The 23,101-nt window shown below is 38.9% G+C and overlaps 1 protein-coding gene across 1 annotated transcript in view; it reads right to left on the bottom strand.

Annotated features, from left to right (window-relative positions):
• Window positions 1-156: 156 nt before the first annotated feature.
• Window positions 157-23,101, bottom strand: part of RGS22 (regulator of G protein signaling 22) — a 218,399-nt gene continuing 195,454 nt past the window's right edge. The window contains exons 27-28 of the mRNA XM_007457172.1: window positions 628-927; window positions 157-483 (exon numbers count right to left, since the gene is read on the bottom strand). Coding sequence (XP_007457234.1) covers window positions 157-483; window positions 628-927 — 627 coding nt within the window. The remainder of the gene's footprint in view (window positions 484-627; window positions 928-23,101) is intronic.

Consider the following 23,101-nt stretch of genomic DNA (forward strand, 5'->3'; position numbering starts at 1 on the left):
ACTACAGGGAAGATTAGCAGCGGCTCTGGATGGGGAATCACAAGTGCAAACATTCCTAGCATTTACTCTACAAGCTTACTACCAACTCATTTCAGCCTGTGAGACAGCTGTTTTCCCATTTTATTGAGAAAACCGGGCTGCAGGAAGGTTACCGGACTATTTCAAGGTCACGCAATCAAGAACTAACACTCGGGCGGGACCCCAGCAGGTCCCGCAGGGCCCACTTTGTGACCCGAGCCTGAAGGCCGCCGCGCGCGGGCCGGCCTCCCGACCTTCGGCGAGCGCGGCCCGGGCAGGGGCGGAAAGGTCGTGGGCGCGCGCAGGGGGCTGCCGGGAGCCCACCCCTGCCCTCCTACCACAGGCCCGGTGACCCTCCTGCAGCTTCCCAACTCCAATCACAAACGCTACCACAAAGCTGACGACCACTAAGGGCCAACGGTGCTCCTTAAGCCTCGGGAACGGATGAGGAAGAAACCACCTTCCCTTTTTGTAGGTGAAGACACTGGGACCAGACAGGTCAAAAGACGCAACCAAGGTCACGCTAAAGGCGGTAAAAAAGCAGCGGCCACCGGGCCCGGGCCGGCTGTCTCAAAAGCCCGGCGGTCCCTAGAGGCCCCCTCAGCAAACCCGGCCCCCGTGGGACCCGCGCCGCCAGCCCGCCTCCCGTCCTCCCCTAAAAGGCCGCAACGCGGGCCTGCTGGGGTCGACGAGGGCGAGAGGTCCGAGGTTTTCCGCCCCAGAGATGCAGAGTAACGATTTAGCTCCAAGGTAGACCGACAGCAGGCAGCGGGAGGCGGCAAGTACGGGAATCCGAACGAGGGACACAAAACGCCCAAGACTCACCTCAACAACGACGTCCTTGGAAAAATGGACGGCGTTCCAGCAGCGCGCAGGCGCATAAATAGAGAGAACGGAGAGAGGATCCGGCTACGGTGGCCCAAAGAGTACAAAAGGCCTCCAGCGCACGTCCCGCCGTTCAGAGTTGAAGATAATCTGCGTATTTAGCCTCTTTTCTGTGTAACCTTGGATTCAGGGTTTGAACTTGTGAGTCAGTTTCCTTAGTCAAGTCGAGATATTGATCTTACTAATACACAGAGTTGATATGAACTTATTGGGGAATTCAAAGATTATTAATATGTGAATTTTTTTTTTTAATGTACCCTACAAATACAGCACAAATCATCCTGGGCATGGATTGCTCCAACTATGTGCACAAACCATTTTCATTATGACTATCCTTATGCATCTAGCCACTTGTTTGGGTAAAGAGTGAATAAGACAGCTAAGTTCCAGGAACTCACAGCCCAGCAGATGAGACAGACATAAACTGAGTAACATCAATCCCAAGCAGTAGGCACTACCGTAGACACGTGACCCTGGTGCTGCAGAAGCAATTACCTGCTTGGAAAAGCTGAGCAAGTTTGGATGGAAGTATTTGTGTGGACTTTTAGTAAAAGACAAGTGTTTTAAAGCAAGGCATCTGGAAGTTTATGGAAAGTAGTGTGTAAAGTAAGGCTCTTGTGCCTTAGGGTTGTCACTTGATTTTTATTGAAATAACCTGGATTTGTACTGCATTATTCAACTCAGCAAGTACTGTGAAAGATTCATAGGATACATGATATTGATTCAACATATATAGGTTGAGCAATTACTAGGTACCAGGTTCTGCTATTAGCAGGGAAGATTATCAAGGAGGTCATGGAGTCTTTGTCCTCAACTTGTTAACAGATGGCTCTGGGGAGTGAAACCTTTCAGCCACACAGAAATGGTGCTAATTGAAGGTCAAAGTGGACTTGTACCTCAACAACACTTTTTTTCAGACTTCTTATTGTTGTTGAAGACAAGTTCGTGTGCCTGAGAAATGGTGAGGCCAAACAAACTGAGACGTCAGAGTTTAGAGCAGAGAAAGGTTTATTGCAAGGGCCAACCAAGGAGAACAGGCAGCCCATGCTCAAAAAAACCCGAATTCTTCAATGGTTTGGGAGGAAGAGTTTTTAAGCGCAAAATTTGGGGTGAGGGCTGCAGAGTATGTGACTTTCCTGTGATTGGCTGGTGGTGAAGAAACAAGGTGGTGTTCCGGGAATCTTGTGCTCAGCCTGAAGTTATGTTCCTCCAGGAACCGAGTGGGGGCCTTAGTTCCTACCGAAGAACTCAAAGACATATTATATATCTGTGAGGTGAGTTATCTGGGAGGTGAGTCTTAGAGACCTCAAGTAACAGAACTAGAATTTAATATCCATTGAAACATAATCTTTTTCTTTCTAAAATTACCCTCACTTTTACCAAATATAGCCAAATTAAGACTAATTTGTTTACCAAATAAGTCTGGTTAATTGGTCACATAGGGTTTTTTACACTGGCTGTACTGGAACTCTTCATAAGGAGTCTCAGACAACTTTTTTTTGTTTGAATTTTTGAATTTTATTTTATTGATTTTTTTTATACAGCAGGTTCTTATTAATTATCTATTTTATACATGTTAGTGTATATATGTCAATCCCAATCTCCCAGTTCATCACACCACCACCACCCACCACACCACTTTCCCCCCTTGGTGTCCATATGTTTGTTCAGACAACTTTTAATAGGCCTCTCAAGGCCGGGAAAGTCATGCCAAGGACTTGCCATTAGATTCTGCCTGGGTGAACTTCTCTCCTCTAGAGTTCCCCAAAATATCAAAATTCCTGTACCTGCCAGGAGGCAGCCTTTCTTGTTCACCTGATAAGTCTGTTCAGAACCTAAGAGTTTCTGATTTCTGGATGGATCAGGTAGAGAGAAAAGATAAACGTTTTAGTTCTACTTACAGAGGGGTGATTTACCAAATTGCTTTGTCATAATTAGCATGAGAGGAAGGGTTTCCTTATATCTGGAAAACACAGATCAAAACCAATAATATTCCAGGGCTTCCCTGGTGGCACAGTGGTTGAGAGTCCGCCTGCCGATGCAGGGGACACGGGTTCGTGCCCTGGTCTGGGAAGATCGCACATGCCGCGGAGCGGCTGGGCCCATGAGCCATGGCCGCTGAGCCTGCACGTCTGGAGCCTGTGCTCCGCCACAACAGTGAGAGGTCCATGTACCGCAAAAATAATAATAATAATAATAAAATAAATAAAATACTGTTTGACTCAGGATCCAAATAAGGGCTACATGTTGCAACTGCTTGAAATGTCTTTTACTTCTCTTTTAATTTATAGGTTTCCCCGTCTCTTTTTTTTATTCTTGCAATTTATGTGATTTGTTTTGTTCTGTTTGTTTAGTGCAGTGGCTGGGTACCACTTAAAATCCTCTTGCAGTGAATTGTCCCATACCTGGGGGAACACTGACTCTCTGGTCAATAATTGTAATACAGTAACGTTTTCAGCACATAGGAAACACTCATAAATATTTGTTGAAGGAGAGAAAGGAAGAGGAAGGGAGGTAGGGAGGGTTGGGAATAAGCCAGAGCCAGAGGCAATACTGGGCCCCCTCCCAGCCTTAGGGAGGCTTCATAAGGGACTCCTATGTTGGCTATCCCCACACAACTGACAATTTCCTTCCCAGATTAAGATTGTCAAGGCCTTCTCATAGCTTGCAGGTCAAGATCATGCTCCTAACATAGTGAAAGAGCAAGTTCTAGTCTGCTCCAGTCTACCTTTTCAGTTTCTTGCCCGGAGTCACCTAATAAGGAAACTAATCCATGCTCATGGTTATAAAGTTCTCTCTCTTGATATGCCCCACTGACATCCTTCTTTCCAGAAGTAATTACTTTTACCATTTCTTCGGTTGATTAGCTTTACATTTATGAATCATAGCTATCATTATGCAATGATATGCTATCATGTGAAAGCATTAATACTATTCTACCATCATGCAATAATGTGCTATCATATTATAGGGAAGGAAAACTTTTCCTTTCTTCCCTTCTATTGGCTGGTCTAATAATTAAATTGACATAAGACAAATTAACAGGAGAAACACAAATTTAATTTCATATGTATAGGAGCTCATAAAAAATATGTGACTCAAAGAAATGACCAAAGCAGGCAGCTTTTATACCTTTTAGACAAAGACACAATAAATTTTTGAAGAACTGACAAGACAAAGAAAATTGGACTTGAGGTAGTAAATTAGTGAAATATCAATAATGAGATTTGTTTATACAGCCTTCTAGAGAGCTCTAAATTCTCTACCTCTAGTGACAAGGAGGTCTCTCTAGCTCCTGCTACATGGGAGACTTATTTCCTGCTTTCAATGGGATAAAGAAGGGTCAGCATGTCCTTCTTACCCAGCTGTTTCTTCAGTAACTTTAATTCAAAATAATCAATATGCCAAAATGGTATATTTTGGGGTGGCATATTTGGCTCCCCTTCAGTATCATAGCATAACATGCTATCAAATAAATTTCTTGATCTATCAATATAAGACATTATCTATTAACTTCCTACTATGATAAGCATTGAGCTCAGTTATATCTCCTTACTACCCCTCCTCCGCTTCTCCCAGTATCACCTTTTTAGTTACTCTACTGGTTACTAATAGATAAAAAATATATATGCCTCATTCCATGTGTTGAATGCTCTTGTCCCCTCTCCCCTTTTTTCATAATGTGTGTTTTAAGTTCCTCAAGCTGATTGTCCCCATCAGTGGTAACAATGATATTCTAAATGTTTGCCCTTAGTGAAAGAAATCTAAAAAGAAAAAGAAAAATTCTCATTCTTCCCAGAGGAGATATTAAGACTTTTTGAGACAAGGTATCCTATTTATTATTCCAGATAGGGCATGGTATGACCAGAACAAACAATCAGTAGACCTTGCCATGGCCCAGGGGCTCAATGTCAGCCAGTCCTGCCTCTTCCCTGGAGGCTAGAGAAAAGCAGAAATCTTCTGCATCACAGAGCTCTTTCCTCAGAAGTGGTGACTTGATAACAGGCCCTATCTTACTTTCTTCAATGTGGAAATCTGTGTGAAAATAGATAATCCTATTCTGTTTTCTGTTACTAAAACTTTCCTTGTAAGTGATTTGTACAAACAAGTCATAAGAACCATGATCTTTAAAGTTTATGTCTGTGAGATGTAACCCTGACCCTTATAAGTCTGCAGTGATCATTGATTATCTTAATAAATTGGGGGACTTCCCTGGTGGCACAGTGGTTAAGAATCCACTTGCCAATGCAGGGGACACGGGTTCGAGCCCTGGTCCGGGAAGATCCCACATGCCGCGGAGCGGCTGGGCCCATGCACCGCAACTACTGAGCCTGCGTGCCGCAACTACTGAAGCTCGCATGCCTAGAGCCCGTGCTCTTCACAAGAGAAGCCACCGCAATGAGAAGCCCGCACACTGCAACGAAGAGTAACCCCCACTCGCCGCAACTAGAGAAAGCCCGTGGGCAGTAACGAAGACCCAACGCAGCCAAAAATAAAAAATAAATAAATAAATTTATTAAAAAATAAAATAAAATAAAATAAATTGGGCCCTACTGCTAACACTTTAATTGATATCACTGTTTTCTGAAAGTGTAAACAACTAGGACATTCCCTGCTCTTTATGCATGAAGGTAAAATTGATTCTATGTGTTGAAGTTTTTTTCAAATAGAGTTTGAAAACTTTGTTTCACTTTAACTAAGTTGCATTAGTAACTTTAATATACTTTGACTTTTATTTCTGGCTCTATCAATTATTAACAACATTTCTATACCCTTTTTAGATCATGATATTAATGATCCTACCCTTTCAGATATCTTCATCCCCTCCTACCTCCCAAATCTTTTATAACCTATACTTTGGATGTGGGAAGGAATTCTGCCTGTAAGCATCTTTTGTTATTGTTATTATTATTATTAAAATTATGGTAAAATACACATAAAATTTAACATCTTAGCCATTTTTTTTTTTTTTTTTTTGCAGTACACGGGCCTCTCACTGTTGTGGCCTCTCCCGTTGCTGAGCACAGGCTCCGGACGCACAGGCTCAGCGGCCATGGCTCACGGGCCCAGCCGCTCCACGGCATGTGGGATTTTCCCGGACCGGGGCATGAACTCGTGTCCCTGCATCGGCAGGCGGACTCTCAACCACTGCGCCACCAGGGAAGCCCCCTTAGCCATTTTTAAATGTACAGTTCAGTAGTAGTAAGTATATTTACATTGTTTTGCAACCAGTCTCCAAAACGTTTTCGTCTTACAAGACTGAAAATGCTCACCCATCAAACAACTCCCTATTCCACGCCCACTCCATCCCACGTCACCCTACCCCTCCCTATAGCTCCGGGCAACGACTTGTTCTACTTTTCTGGGGGGATCTTACTTCCCCGACCAGGGATTGAATCCACATCCTCAGCATGGAGTCCTATCCACTGGACCACCAGGGATTCCCCAACTGCTCTACTTTCTATCTCTATGAATTTGACTACTCTAGGTATCTCATATAAGTAGAATCATACCGTGTTTGTCTCTTTCTGACTGGCTTACTTCACTTAGTATAATGTCCTCAAGGTTCATTCATGTTGTCAAATTTCCTTTCTTTCCTTTCTTTTTATGGCCATTGTACATATATACCACATTTTGTTTATATATTCATGGTTCTGTCAACGGACACTGAGGTTGTTTTCACCTTTGGCTATTGTGCACAATGCTGCTATGAACATGGGTGTATAGATATCAGTTTGAGACTCTAATTTCGATTCTTTTGTTTCCTGGGATCTCCCTCTCTCTCCCTCTCAGTTATAGATATAGATATATCTGAGGACACTAATTGTAAAGTTTTTAAAGTTGTTTTTTTCCATGAATCAACTCCTAGGGACTAATTTTTGTTTTGTTTTTCTTTAACGTTGCACACTTCTAGCTCCGAAGATTTTCGGTTGCCCGTGCATACTTAAGAATGAGGCAATATAAAAGTTCACTGCCAGCTCTGTGTCCATGGCAGGGCTTGTCAACTGGCAGGTGTCACTTTAGGTGAGCAGACAGGGAGCAGCCATTAGGCTTTCATTTATAAAATGAAATGAGAAGGTCGTGTGCTGATCAAGGCACTAATTCACATGCTCACTGCCCAGTCTCTCACCAGACAAGTAATTTCATTTCTTTTGTTTGTTGGTGTTTGGCTTTTGGTCTTATGAATTTGTTTAAATTCCTTTTCCCCCAACTTTATTGGGGTATAATTGACAAAGAAAAACTGTATAAACTTAGGTTGTACAATGTGATTTTTTTGTTCTTGTTAAAGTGTGCAATGTGATGCTTTAATGTATGCATACACTGTGAAATTATATACAATGGAATATTATTCAGCCATAAAAAGGAAATCCCCCCATTTGCAACAACACGGATAAACCTGGAGGGCATTATGCTAAGTGAAATAAGCCAGACACAGAAAGACAAATATTGTATGATCTCATTTCTATGTGAAATCTAAAAAAAAGTCAAAGTCATAGAATCAGAGAGAAGAATGGTGGTTGCCAGGGGCTGAGGGGTGAAAATGGGGAAATGGGGAGATACTGTCAAATGGTTACAAACTTTCAGTTTGTACTAAGATGAATCAGTTCTGAGCATCTAATGTACAGCATGGTGACTATAGTTAACAATACTGTATTATATTCTTGAAATTTACTGAGAGAGTGGATCTTAAGTGGTTTCACCACACACAAAAAAGAAACAAATGGCATCTTTCCATTTCTTTTGAAATGAAATCAATCAGTCTTTCCCTCTCACTCTTGCTTTCTGTCTCTTTTTCTCTGCTTGGGGAGAATGGGTCATTCTCTACAGAGATGCCTGTGTGTTAAATGTTTTGCCTACAAACTTTACAGTAACTCTTCTATTTTCAGCCCCATATTTTGCTGTCTCAGAAGACCTGGCCTCTCCAGGTTTATGAGAAGGAGTTGTACAGTCTCCTCAACTACAATATCCACCATGCCTTCTTTTAAGTGAGGTTTCTTCCTCTCTGCCTCATTAAGTATTTACCCCATCACCCACCTTCAGTCTTAAGAAATTTGTTGAAACCTCTGGTCAACTGATGCCCTCTATTTATTTTTGCGGGTTTATAACTTTATCCTTTACAGTAGTTTTTAGGGGTTTGGAGGAAGAGGATCTAAACACATGTGCTTAATCCACCATATAGAATTACAAGTCTGAAAGTGCTGTTTAGAAATCTTACCATTTCCAGTGCTTTTCTTCTTTCCTGCAGATGCAGGCTCCCATCTGGGATTATTTCTATCCAGTCCTGGGAACTTCCTAAGTATTTCCTGCACTGCAGGTCTAGTGCCAACAAATTTCCTTAGCTTTTGTTTTTCTGAAAATGTCTATATTTAGCCATCATTCTTCTATTTTTAAAATTTTACTTTGAATTAATTTTAAGCTTACAGAAAATTGCAATAGTACAAAGAACTCCCAAGTACTCTTAACTGGTAACATTTAATTTTTAACCTTTTGCCACATTTGCTTAGTTATTCTATCTTTCTAATCTCCCTCTGTTCCTATGTCTCTGTATATGTATATATATTATACATAACTTTTGATATTATACGTAATTTTGTATAATATAATTTTTAACAATTTGAAAGTAAGCTGTAGATATAATGACCCAGATTCAGGGAATTAACACTGAAACAATACTACCGTCTAATTCACAGATCCTGCTCAAATTTCACTGATTGTCCTGACAATATTCTTTACAAGTCTACAATCCAATCCAGGATCACATATCGCATTTAGTTATCATGTCCCTTTAATTTCCTTCAATATGGAAGATGGCCTCTGTCTTTGTCTTTCATACCCTTGACATTTTTATTTATTTATTTATTTACTTACTTACTTATTTATTTTTGTCTGCATTGAGTCTGCATTGCTGCGCACAGGCTTTCTCTAGTTGCGGCGAGCGAGGGGCTACTCTTCCTCGCAGTGCGCAGGCTTCTCATTGCAGTGGCATCTCTTGCTGCGGAGCACCGGCTCTAGGTGTGCGGGCTTCAGTTGTTGTGGATTGCAGGCTCTAGAGTGCAGGCTCAGTAGTTGTGGCGCACGGGCTTAGTTGCTCCACGGCATGTGGGATCTTCCCGGACCAGGGTTCGAACCCCTGTTCCCTGCATTGGCAGGCAGATTCTTAACCACTGCGCCACCAGGGAAGCCCGCTCTTGACATTTTTTTTTTGAAAGTTTGATATATTCTCATTTTTTCAGGAGAGGTTTTTTTGTTTGTTCGTTTGGCAGGAATAACACAGAAGTGATGCTATGTCCTTCTCAGTGCATCCTTTCAGGAGGGGCACAATGTCAGCTGTCCTCATTTCTTGTAATGTTAACTTTTACTACTTGGTTAAGGTGGTGTATGTCCATAAATAGCCAAACAAAGTTGAAAAAGAAGGACAAAGTTGGAGGATGCACACTTCCCAATTACAAAAATATGTGGTACTTGCATAAAGACAGACATATAGACCAATGCAATAGACTAGAGCACCGCTCCGCCCCAAAACCCCCTCACATATACAGTGAAATGACTTTCCATAAGGGTGCCAAGACCATTCAATTTTGAAAGGACAGTCTTTTCAACAAATCGTGTTGAGAATCTTGCAAAAAAAAAAATGAATTTGGACCCTTTCCATATCTTATACAAAAATTAACTCAAATTGAATCAAAGACCTAAAGGTAAGAGCTAAAACTATAAAACTCAGAAGAAAATACAAGAGAAGCTTCATGACATTGGATTTTGCAATGATTTCTTGGATATGACATCAAAAGCACAAGCAACAAAAGAAAAATTAGATAAAGCAGAGTATAACAAAATTTAAAATTTGGGGCATCAAAAGACTCAATCAACAGAGTATAAGGCAACCTACAGAATAAGAGAAAATATTTGCAAATCCTATGTCTGATAAGCTGTTAGTATTCAGAATACATAAAGAACTCCTACAATTCAACAACAACAAAAAAAAAACCAAACAAATTAAAAAATGGGCACAGAACTTGAATAGACATTTCTCCAAGAAGATGTCCAATGGCCAATTAGATGCTCAACATCACTAATCATTTGGGAAATTCAAGTCAAAACAACAATGAGATACCATTTCATACCCATCATGATGGATTTTTTTTTTAAATAGAAAATAACCAGTGTTGGGAAGGATGTGGAAAAATTGGAACTCTTATGTCCTGTTGGTAAGAATATAAAATGTTGTAGTCACTATGGAAAATGGTATGGTATTTCCTCAAAAAAATAATTAAACATAGAATTACCATATGATGCCGCCAAAGTTTGGGGAATAGACTCTTGGATTCACATGACACACCTAAAGAAAGCACCAAATCTTGACTGGACCTGCACATAATCTGGTGAGCTGAAAGTAAAGATTTCCCAGAATTGAAGCAGATGACACCTGATGAGACAGCTTTCCCAGCATTTCTGACCAGGCCTCTTGGAAGCTTGCCACCAAACCTTTGATAATGACATAACACTTTAGATCTCCAGCGTCTATAATCTGTTAACAGGACTTTAGATAAAAAGTGCCTAAGAGTCCTCCCTCCCACCTCTTCTTGCTACTCAGATGTGATCTCAATAGGTTTCCAGTCTGTGTACTTTCCCTCTGACGTGAGACACTACACCCAGGAAAGATCCTTCCTGGCACTGAGGGACAAAAAGCCACTGAAACTGAAAACCTGACTCCTGATCAGTGATGCTTTCAGAGAAAGATCTTGATTAAAAGGGGGAAATGTAAAAAATTAATAAATAGAAACCTCAATTAAATAGAGCCAGGAGGGCTGAAGGGGAAGTTCTCACACCCTGTGATAATAGCAGAGCCCCACAGGAAGAAGAAAGACTCCTCTTCCTTCCTGGCAATAACTCAGCTAATGAAAAGCTATAGGGTCTTTGTTTACTAGAGCCCTTCCAACCTCCTTTTCCCCTCTATAAAGGAGTTCTCCTTCCCTTACTGTGCGGGGACTTGCACATGGCTTGCCATGATTGCAGACCCTAAATTGTAATTCTCTGCTGATGCTGAAAACCACCTCCTTTCTTTTTGCTGGAGAAATAACTGGCAGTCTATTTGCTTTAGGTCAAAAGATTAATAGTTGTTTATGGCAGAAAAGGAGGTCTGATACTAGTTACTTCATCATGTCCAGTGCCAGAAGTCCACAAATATTTCTTAGGTTCTTATAGCTCAATCTTATATTTATACAGTAAAAAATTAAAGGTAAGCAAACCTATATTGTGTGATTTCCAGTTTAGTTCTGTGCAGGACAGGAAACATGTGCAATCCCTGTCTGTGTGCTTCCTGTAACTTTAGTAATCTCAACTTGCACCGAGGATACAGAAAGGATGATTTATAAATTCATAAAAACAGAGCTAAAACTTCAAGAATCCACCTAAATCATACCCAAGTACCATTCAGTTTTTTATTTTAAGCCACTTAGATTTCAGGGTTTTTTATAATACTATGGCCTGGCCTAGCTTGACCAATGTTCCAATCAAAGAATATCATAAAACTATTTTTGACAAGTGAAATGGAAGCTATACAGCATCCATATTGCTATCACCCATGAACAACAGTATCATGAGCGTATGTAAGTATTTACATGAAAACTTATACCCATGCACACACACATATACATGAACATTTAACTTACCATGCCATAAAGTACATCTCAGAGATCATTCAAAAAATAACTTCCACATTAAAAAAAAAGACCTTCTCACTTCATTGGTTGAGAGTTCAACTGGCTAATCAATTCTTACATGACCAAAAATACAAAAGTATAATCTAAGCATTGTATTATCAAAATATATTGTATCAATGTCAGTATCTTTATGCCAAGTATTAGAGTCTAAAACTAAAGCCAAGCATCACATTTTAGAAAAATCAAATACTTCTAGAGAGATTATTATACCTATCTGCCATAGAGGGATGAGATCTGCATTTACTACTTAAGCATCTATTCTGTTTCTAGGAAAGAAACAATGTTATTATTAATATCAAATGAGAAGACTAATTTGCTTCATATGAGACTTGGACTTTAATTCTCCCTTGACACTGAGGCTAGGTGTCATAATGATAGTTGGATAGGCTCAAAAGGGAATTAATGCTGGAAGTCATCATGGTTTCATGGTATAAGCTGTTAGCAGTGTAACCATGGATAAACTAACCTCTTTGTGCCCCCGTTGTCTCATCGGTAAAATAATAACTTTTACTGATGGTTCTGGTTCTTGTAAGGAATGTAGAACAAGCTGGTAATTAATAACCATTTAATAAGTATTCGCGAACATCATCATGATCACTATCATCATCACTATAGTAAGGAAATTCAGATATTATTAGTGCTGACCACAACTTAGTCATTCACTTTGTACAAGAACGTGAATAAGAACGTAAGCAATAGGTTTTATCATTTTGGCCCTTTCTTTTTACCTCCTTTAGTAAAGTAGGAGTATTGCTATACATGGCCTTCTGAGAATTGTGGTATATGTTTTAAAAGTAGAAGTCGGGACTTCCCTGGTGGTGCAGTGGTTAAGAATCTGCCTGCTAGGACAGGAATAAAGACACAGACGTAGAGAATGGACTTGAGGTCACGGAGAGGGGGAAAGGTAAGCTGGGACGAAGTGAGAGAGTGGCATGGACATATATACACTACCAAATGTAAAACAGATAGCTAGTGGGAAGCAGCCGCATAGCACAGGGAGATCAGCTCAGTGCTTTGTGACCACCTAGAGGGATAGGATAGGGAGGGTGGGAGGGAGATACAAGAGGGAGGAGATATGGGGATATATGTCTATGTATAGCTGATTCACTCTGTTTTAAAGCAGAAACTAACACACCATTGTAAAGCAATTATACTCCAATAAAGATGTTAAAAAAAAAAAAAGAATCTGCCTGCTAATGCAAGGGACACGGGTTCGATCCCTCATCCAGGATGATCCCACATGCCATGGAGCAACTAAGCCTGTGCACCACAGCTACTGAGCCTGCTCTCTAGAGCCCTCGAGCCACAACTACTGAGCCCATGCACCACAGCTACTGAAGTCTGCACGCTCTAGGGCCCGGATGCTGCAACTGCTGAAGCCCATGTGCCTAAAGCCCGTGCTCCACAACAAGAGAAGCTACTGCAATGAGAAGCCCACACAATGCAATGAAGAACCAATGCAGCCAATAAATAAATAGATAGACAAATAAATAAATAATGTTAAAAAGTAGAAGTCAAGGAATACATTTCTGAACCAGGTTTCTCTGTATTTCAAAAGAAGCTTTCAGTTAAATATTAGAAAAATCAGAACATGCCATCTTGGAAGAGATATTTTTAAATTGTGAGGAAAACAGCCTTAAGCAAGCCACATACATTTTTAAACTGTTCTCTTTTTCCTCATACATTTTTAAACTTGTTTTGGAACCAACTTGTCGTTCCTTTATGTTTGCACACACACACATTAGACGGAACACAGGGGCTATGTTAACACAAACATTGCCGTCAGAGCTCAAGGTAAATGTATTATAAATTACCTTTTCATTATTTAATATTGAATCCCCAGGTTCTTGGAAGTATGGTGGAATCACATTCATCAAAATGTCTCAAGGGACACATAAAGCTTTCAAATACGTGAGGATTTGGATAAGGTAACTTGGCAAACAGAGCTTGAACTTGGCAGTGTAGGTTGCTACATCTACAGCACAGATTCACAAAGTATCCTTTCCATCTCCTTTGGTTGATGACCAACTAACGTAGCCAAGTCAGCTCACTAAACAAGGGTGTTATATTCCGGGCACACTGAATTCAGAATTTCAAGAGTCGCTTGTTTTTCCTCTTTATCAGTTAGCTAGAGTTGGGGAAATCCAAAAATTGAAAATTTTTATTTCAAAATTTTTATTTATTTTTAAGGTCACATTGTCTTTTACCAAGAATCAAAAATTTAACTATAATTTCAGGAGCTACAAAGTATGGTGCTTATAAAACCATCTAACTATTTCTTCAAACATTTTAAACCTACTAAAAGCCTGGACCCTACATGCTGCTCAAAAAAACACTGAATGGAATTGTACCTGCACTGTCACAAAATGGCATGCAAATAAAGTGACCCTAATTAGACTCAATCAAAAATATATGGCACTTTCTGGATCTGTTAAAAGCATAGTAGGCATATTAACACAAGTATTTTTAACTTTATTCAATTCCAACTAAAATATGACGGATATACCATAGCACTAACCAAGATTTTTCGAGAAGATGGTCACCAAAAAACCTTCTTCAAGCATAAAGCTGCAAATCAGAGCTTGGTTGCCTATCCAGGATTCTCAGACAGGCCAAAGACCTATGGAACTGGAATTTGTCCCTTAAATTGGTCATTCTTAATGCATTCATAAGAGATTTACAAAGCCCATGGGATTGTCCATTTTATAAAGCTGGAATGCTGTTGGCTTAAGCATTACTTGGGACTTAAAAAAATCATAAAATAACCTGTTTTTACTTTATTGTTTTTTCTTGAAAAAATCTAAGTAGGAAAAAGTAGATCTCATATTTCTGTTGCACTGAAAGGATTGAGCTTCACGATTAATAGTATTGGCAGCAGACAGTGTAAACAGTCCTCCTTAAATGCATTTTGATTAAATGCATTTAGATGTCCACTTAAGATGCATTTTGCCATGTTCAGTATGGTGCTAGACATGGGGTGGAAAAACAGCAGATATTTTTCCAAACAGGAGGCATGAGGTTGCTAAAATCCTCAGCCTCTACCACAACATTAATTAGTATGTTTCACCAACCAAGGCTGTAAGATTTGTAAATGAAATTCTAGAAGGGGCATCAAGCTAAAACAGGATATGGAAGCCAAATGGAAAACATGAACCAATAAAAGAAAAAAGCTAAACTAGCTAGAAGTCTAAGTTTAGTCTTTGAAGTCAGTTCAAGTCCTGCATGCTTTAATTCTGATGTAATCTTAAAATGGTGGGTACAAACAAGAACTCAGAAACAGCTTTTGTAACTTTTGGACCAACTGCACATGAATCAGTTTGTTGATGGCTATAATGATTACACAGTGGTCTTTGCTGAATTACATCTGAATTAAAACCGTCATTCTCCTTAGGCTGAAATATAATAATGAATATTATCAACAAGGATAGCCATCCTGCAAACAATACACACCTCATGCTTACAAAAATTTTTACATAGTATATTACATTTTGTTGATATATCACATTATTTGTCTTAACAACAGTAATGCATAAGCTCTTACACGCTAGCACATTCTTCCTGTATGACAATGTGTTTGTTCCTTTTTTGTCCTGTCGTTTGTCTCATTTCACATTCTAGTTAATGAGATGATTGCTTTTCTGCGTAAAAGAATATTTTTCTGAGACGAGAGAGTTCTCTGTATTTAAAAAAATCTATATTTCTGGCAAGATGGGAACTTCAAGCACATATGGCATAAAAAGACTATGTCCATAATAGTTTTAGTGGACAAAAAAATTCTTCAAGTAGAAGCAAAATTGGATTAAGTGCACTTTTTCTTGCCTGCTAACAGCCTTAAAAATGAATAGTACACACACACAGAAAGGAAAATGATTTTTTTGTAACAATCCACTTAAAATCCTCAGATGGAGTGTTATCAATATGTTGTAAAGTGCTTTTCATATTAGCCAAATTAATTATTCTTTGAAAGAAATGAAAGTTATTTTCTTTTGATGATAAGTGGGAAAGTTAACTACATAAACATTACTTTAACTTAAAAAGAAGGGCTTTTTGATAAAAACTCCTTTATATACATAATTTCAGTACATTTTTAAAAAACATCTTTATTGGAGTATAATTGCTAAACAATGGTGTGTTTTATAACAAAGTGAATCAGCTATACATATACATATATATACATATATCCCCATAGCTCCTCCCTCTCCTCCCTCTTGCGTCTCCCTCCCTCCCACCCTCCCTATCCCACCCCTCTAGATGGTCACAAAGCACCGAGCTGACCTCCCTGTGCTATGCGGCTGCTTCCCACTAGCTATCTATTTTGCATTTGGTAGTGTATATATGTCCATGCCACTCTCTCACTTCGTCCCAGCTTATCCTTCCCCCTCCCCGTGTCCTCAAGTCCATTCTCTACAACTGCATCATTATTACTGTCCTGCCCCTAGGTTCTTCATAACCATTTCTTTTTTTAGATTCCATATATATGTGTTAGCACGCAGTATTTGTTTTTCTCTTTCTGACTTACTTCACTCTGCATTGACAGACTCTAGCTCCATTCACCTCACTAAAAATGACTCAATTTCGTTTCTTATTACGGCTGAGTAATATTCCATTGTATATATGTGCCACATCTTCTTTATCCATTTATCTGTTGATGGACACTTAGACGGCTTCCATGTCCTGGTTATTCTATATAGAGCTGCAATGAACATTGTGATACCTGACTCTTTTTGAATTATGGTTTTCCCAGGGTATATGCCCAGTAGTGGGAGTGCTGGGTGTATGGTAGTTCTATTTTTAGTATTTTAAGGAACTTCCATACTATTCTGCAGGGTGGCTGTATCAATTTACATTCCCACCAACAGTGCAAGAGGGTTCCCTTTTCTCCACACCCTCTCCAGCATTTATTGTTTGTACAATTTTGATGATGTCCATTCTGACTGGTGTGAGGTGATACCTCATTGTAGTTTTGATTTGCATTTCCCTAATGATTAATGATGTTGAGCATTCTTTCATGTGTTTGTTGGCAATCTGTATATCTTCTTTCAAGAAATGTCTATTTAGGTCTTCTGCCCATTTTTAGATTGGGTTGTTTGTTTTTTTCATACTAAGCTTCATGAGCTGCTTGTAAATTTTGGAGATTAATCCTTTGTCATTTGCTTCATTTGCAAATATTTTTTCCCATTCTGAAGGTTGTCTTTTCGTCTTGTTTATGTTTTCCTTCGCTGTGCAAAAGCTTTTAAGTTTCATTAGGTCCCATTTGTTTATTTTTGTTTTTATTTCCATTTCTCTAGGAGGTGGGTCAAAAAGGATCTTGCTGTGATTTATGTCATAGAGTGTTCTGCCTATGTTTTCCTCTAAGAGTTTTATAGTGTCTGGCCTTACACTTAGATCTTTCATCCATTTTGAGTTTATTTCTGTGTATGGTGTTAGAGAGTGTTCTAGTTTCATTCTTTTACATGTACCTGTCCAGTTTTCCCAGCACCATTTATTGAAGAGACTGTCTTTTCTCCATTGTATATCCTTGCCTCTCCATTGTATATCCTTGCCTCATAGATTAGTTGACCATAGGTGTGTGGGTTTATCCCTAGGCTTTCTATCTTGTTCCATTGATCTATGTCTCTGTTTTTGGGCCAGTACCACATTGTCTTGATTACTGTAGCTTTGTAGTATAGTCTGAAGTCAAGGAGCCTGATTCCTCCAGCTGCGTTTTTCGTTCTCAAGATTGTTTTGGCTATTCAGGGTATTTTGTGTTTCCATACTAATTGTGAAATTTTTTGTTCTAGTTCTGTGAAAAATGCCATTGTTAGTTTGATAGGGATTGCATGGAATCTGTAGATTGCTTTGTGTAGTATAGTCATTTTCAAAATGTTGATTCTTCCAATCCAAGAACATGATATATATCTCCATCTGTTTGTATCATCTTTAATTTCTTTCATCAGTGTCTTATAGTTTTCTGCATACAGGTCTTTTGTCTCCTTAGGTAGGTTTATTCCTAGGTATTTTATTCTTTTTGTTGCAATGGTAAATGGGAGTGTTTCCTTTGCTACTTTACCAAATTCATTGATTAGCTCTAGTAGCTTTCTGGTAGCATCTTTAGGATTCTCTACGTATAGTATCATGTCGTCTGCAAACAGTGACAGCTTTACTTCTTCTTTTCTGGTTTGGATTCCTTTTATTTCTTTTTCTTCTCTGATTGCTGTGGCTAAAACTTCCAAAACTATGTTTAATAATAGTGGTGAGAAAGGTTTCAGTTTTTCACCGTTGAGAACAATGTCGGCTGTGGGTTTATCATATATGGCCTTTATTATGTTGAGGTAAGTTCCCTCTATGCCTACTTTCTGGAGGGTTTTTGTCATAACTGGGTGTTGAATTTTGTTGAAAGCTCTTTCTGCATCTATTGAGATGATCATATGGTTTTTATCCTTCAGTTAGTTAATATGGTGTATCACATTGATTAATTTGCATATATTGAAGAATCCTTGTATTCCTGGGATAAACTCCACTTGATCATGTTGTAGGACCCTTTTAATGTGCTGTTGGATTCGGTTTCTAGTATTTTGTTGAGGATTTTTGCATATATGTTCATCAGTGATATTGGCCTGTAGTTTTCTTTTTTGTGACAGCTTTGTCTGGTTTCGGTAACAGGGTGATGGTAGCCTTGTAGAAAGAGTTGGGCAGTGCTCCTCCCTCTGCTATATTTTGGAAGAGTTTGAGAAGGATAGCTGTTAGCTCTTCTCTGAATGTTTGGTGGAATTCGCCTGTGGAGCCATCTGGTCCTGGGCTTTTGTTTGTTGGAAGATTTTTAAACACAGTTTCAATTTCAGTGCTTGTGATTGGTCGGTTTATATTTTCTATTTCTGCCTGGTTCACTCTCAGAAGGTTGTGCTTTTCTAAGAATTTGTCCATTTCTTCCAGGTTGTCCATTTTATTGGCATATAGTTGCTTGTAGTAATCTCTCATGATCCTTTGTATTTCTGCAGTGTCAGTTGTTACTTCTCCTTTTTCATTTCTAATTCTATTGATTTTGTCTTCTTTTTTTCTTGATGAGTCTGGCTAATGGTTTATCAATTTTGTCTATCCTCTCAAAGAACCAGCTTTTAGCTTTATTGTTCTTTGCTATTGTTTCCTTCATTTGTTTTTCATTTATTTCTGATCTGATCTTTATAATTTCTTTCCTTCTGCTAACTTTGGGGTTTTTTTGTTCTTCTTTCTCTAATAGCTTTAGGTGTAAAGTTAGATTGTTTATTTGAGATGTTTCTTATTTCTTGAGGTAGGATTGTATTGCTATAAACGTCCCTCTTAGAACTGCTTTTGCTGAATCCCATAGATTTTGGGTCATCGTGTTTTCATTTTCATTTGTTTCTAAGTATTTTTTGGTTTCCTCTTTGATTTCTTCAGTGATCTCCTGGTTATTAAGTAGTGTATTGTTTAGCCTCCATGTGTTTGTATTTTTTACTGATTTTTCCTGTAATTGAGATATAGTCTCATAGCATTGTTGTCAGAAAATATACTTGATATGATTTGAATTTTCTTAAATTTACCAAGGCCTGATTTGTGACCCAAGATATGATCTATCCTGGAGAATGTTCCATGAGCACTCGAGAAGAAAGTGTATTCTGTTATTTTTGAATGGAATATCCTATAAATATCAGTTAAGCCCATCTTGTTTAATGTGTCACTTAAAGCTTGTGTTTCCTTCTTTGTTTTCATTTTGGATGATCTGTCCACTGGTGAAAGTTGGGTGTTAAAGTCCCCTACTATGATTGTGTTACTGTCAACTTCCCCTTTATGGCTGTTAGCATTTGCCTTATGTATTGAGGTGCTCCTATATTGGGTGTATAAATATTTACAATCGTTATATCTTCTTCTTGGATTGAGCCCTTGATCATTATGTAGTGTCTTTCTTTGTTTCTTGTAATAGTCTTTATTTTAAAGTCTATTTTTTCTGATATGAGAGTTGCTACTCCAGCTTTTATTTCCATTTTCATGGAATATCTTTTTCCATTCCCTCACTTTCAGTCTGTATGTGTCCCTAGGTCTGAAGTGGGTCTCTTGTAGACAGCATATATATGGGTCTTGTTTTTGTATCCATTCAGCCAGTCTATGTCTTTTGGTTGTAGCTTTTAATCCATTTACATTGAAAGTAATTATTGATATGTATATCCCTATTACCATTTTCTTAATTGTTTTGGGTTTGTTATTGTAGGTCTTTTCCTTCTCTTGTGTTTCCTGCCTAGAGAATTTCCTTTAGCATTTGTTGTAAAGCTTGTTTGGTGGTGCTGAATTCTCTTACCTTTTGTTGTCTGTAAAGGTTTTAATTTCTCTGTCGAACGTGAATGAGATCCTTGCTGCGTAGAGTAATCTTGGTTGTAGGTTCTTCCCTTTCATCACTTTAAGTATGTCCTGCCTCTCCCTTCTGGTTTGCAGAGGTTCTGCTGAAAGATCAGCTGTTAACCTTATGGGGATTCCCTTGTATGTTACTTGTTTTTCCCTTGCTGCTTTTAATATTTTTTCTTTGTATTTAATTTTTGATAGTTTGATTAGTATGTGTCTTGGCTTGTTTCTCCTTGGATTTATCCTGTATGGGACTCTCTATGCTCCCTGGACTTGATTGACTATTTCCTTTCCAATATTAGGGAAGTCTTCTACTATAATCTCTTCAAATATTTTCTCAGTCCCTTTCTTCTTCTCCTCTTATTCTGGGACCCCTATAATTCGAATGTTGGTGCATTTAATGTTCTCCCAGAGTTCTCTGAGACTGTCCTCAATTCTTTTCATTCTTTTTCCTTTTTTCTGCTCTGCAGTTGTTATTTCCACTATTTTATCTTCCAGGTCACTTATCTATTCTTTTGCCTCAGTTATTCTGCTATTGATTCCTTCTAGAGAATTTTTAATTTCATTTATTGTGTTGTTCATCATTGTTTGTTTGCTCTTAGTTCTTCTAGGTCCTTGTTAAACGTTTCTTGTATCTTCTCCATGCTATTTCCAAGAGTTTGGATCATCTTTACTGTCATTATTCTGAATTCTTTTTCAGGTAGACTGCCTATTTTCTCTTCATTTGTTTGGTCTGGTGGGTTTTTACCTCTCTCCTACATCTGCTGTGTATTTCTCTGTCTTCTCATTTTGCTTACTTACTGTGTTTGGGGTCTCCTTTTCACAGGGGGCAAGTTCATAGTTCCTATTGTTTTTGGTGTCTGCCCCCAGAGGGTAAGGTTTGTTCAGTGGGTTGTTTAGGCTTTCTGGTAGAGGGGACTAGTGCCTGTGTTCTGGTGCATGAGACTGGATCTTGTCTTTCTGGTGGGCAGGACCATGTCCGGTTTTTTGTTTTGGGGTGTCTGTGACCTTATTATGATTTTAGGCAGCCTCTCTGCTAATGCGTGGGTTTGTGTTCCTGTCTTACTAGTTGTTTGGCATAGGGTGTCCAGCACTGTAGCTTGCTGCTCATTGAGTGGAGCTGGGTCTTAGCGTTGAGATGGAGATCTCTTGGAGAGCTTTCGCCATTTGATATTACATGGAGCTGGGAGGTCTCTGGTGGACCAATGTCCTGAACTCAGTTCTCCCACCTCAGAGTCACTGGCCTGACACCTGGACAGAGCACGAAGACCCTGTCAGCCACACAGCTTTGGGGAAGTCTGAGGTCATCTGCCAGCATTCAGTAGGTGTTCTGTAGGGGTTGTTCCACATGTAGATGTATTTCTGATGTATTTGTGGGGAGGAAGGTGATTGCCACGTCTTACTCCTCCGCCATCTTGAAGGTCTCCCTCTCTGAGATTTCTTAAGAGGTAAGTTCTGTAGGCCAGAAATACAGCATGGCCTGGCTAGGTTCTCTCCTCAGAGTATTGCAAGGTACAATTCTGGAGGCTGGGAAGTCCAAAATCAAGACAGATTCAGTGTCTGGTAAGAACTCACTTCTTGCTTTGTCCTCATGTAGTGGAAGCAGCCAATTTCAGTAGTCTTATGATGGAAACTGTATAAGTGGGTTTATGTTTATTTATAGAATCTATATGTGAATAATTAATAAGGGCAACTAAGCATGTTCAGTATTTTGACCACACACATTTAATTAATTTATTTTTAATTGAACTATAGTAGATTTACAATGTTGTGTTAATTTCTGTTATACAGCAAAGTGACTCAATTATACATATATATCCTTTTTAAAATATTCTTTTCCATTCTGGTTCATCATAGGATACTGAATATAGTTCCCTGTGCTATACAGTAGAATCTTGTTATTTATTCATTCTATATATATTAGCTTACACCTGCTAATCCCAAACTCCTACTCCATCCCTCCTCCACCCCCTTCCCCTTGGCAACCACAAATCTGTTCTCTATGTCTGCGAGTCTGTTTTTGTTTTGTAGATAGCTTCATTTGTGTCATATTTTAGATTCCACATATAAGTGATATCATATGGTATTTGTCTTTCTCTTTCTGACTTACTTCACTTATTATGGTCATCTCTAGTTCCATCCATGTTGCTGCAAATGGCATTATTGGGTTCATTTTATGCTGAGTAGTATTCCATTGCATATATATACCACAGCTTCTTTATCCATTCATCTGTTGATGGACATTTAGGTTGTTTCCATGTCTTGGATATTGTGAATAGTGCTGCTATGCACATAGGATGCATGTATCTTTTTGAATTTTAGTTTTGTTTGGATTTTTGCCCAGGAGTGGGATTGCTGGATCATATGGTAATTCTATTTCTATTTTTTTGAGGAACCCTCCATACTGTTTTCCATAATGGCTGCACCAATTTACATTCCCACAAACAGTGTAGGAGGGTTCCCTTTTCTCCACATCCTCTCCAGCACTTGTTATCTGTAGACTTTTTAGTGATGGTCATTCAGACCAGTGTGAGGTGGTACTTCATTCTAGATTTTCTGTTTGTTCTTCTAAAATTTTTATTGCAGTATAGTTGCTCTACAGTGTTGTGTTAGTTTCTACTGTATAGCAAAGTGAAGCAGATATACATATACATATATCCCCTGTTTTTTGGATTTCCTTCCCATTTAGGTCACCACAGAGCATTGAGTAGAATTCCCTGTGCTATACAGTAGGTTCTCATTCGTTATCTACTTTATACACAGTATCAGTAGTGTATATATGTCAATCCCAATCTCCCAATTCATCCCACCACCCCCCTTCCCCCTTGCTATCCATACGTTTGTTCTCTACGTCTGTGTCTCTATTTCTGCTTTGTAAATAAGGTTGTCTATACCGATTTTTTCAGATTCCACATATATGTGTTAATATATGATATTTGTTTTTCTGACTTACTTCACTCTGTATGACAGACCCTAGGTCCATCCACATCTCTACAAATGACCCAATTTTGTTCCTTTTTATGGCTGAGTAATATTCTATTGTACATATGTACCACATCTTCTTTATCCATTCCTCTGTTGATGGACATCATAAAATCTACAAACAATAAATGTTGGAGACAGTGTGGAGAAAAGGGAACCCTCCT

Source organism: Lipotes vexillifer, unplaced genomic scaffold (assembly GCF_000442215.2).
Source record: "Lipotes vexillifer unplaced genomic scaffold, Lipotes_vexillifer_v1.1 scaffold376, whole genome shotgun sequence".
Classification (NCBI taxonomy): Eukaryota; Metazoa; Chordata; class Mammalia; order Artiodactyla; family Lipotidae; genus Lipotes; species Lipotes vexillifer.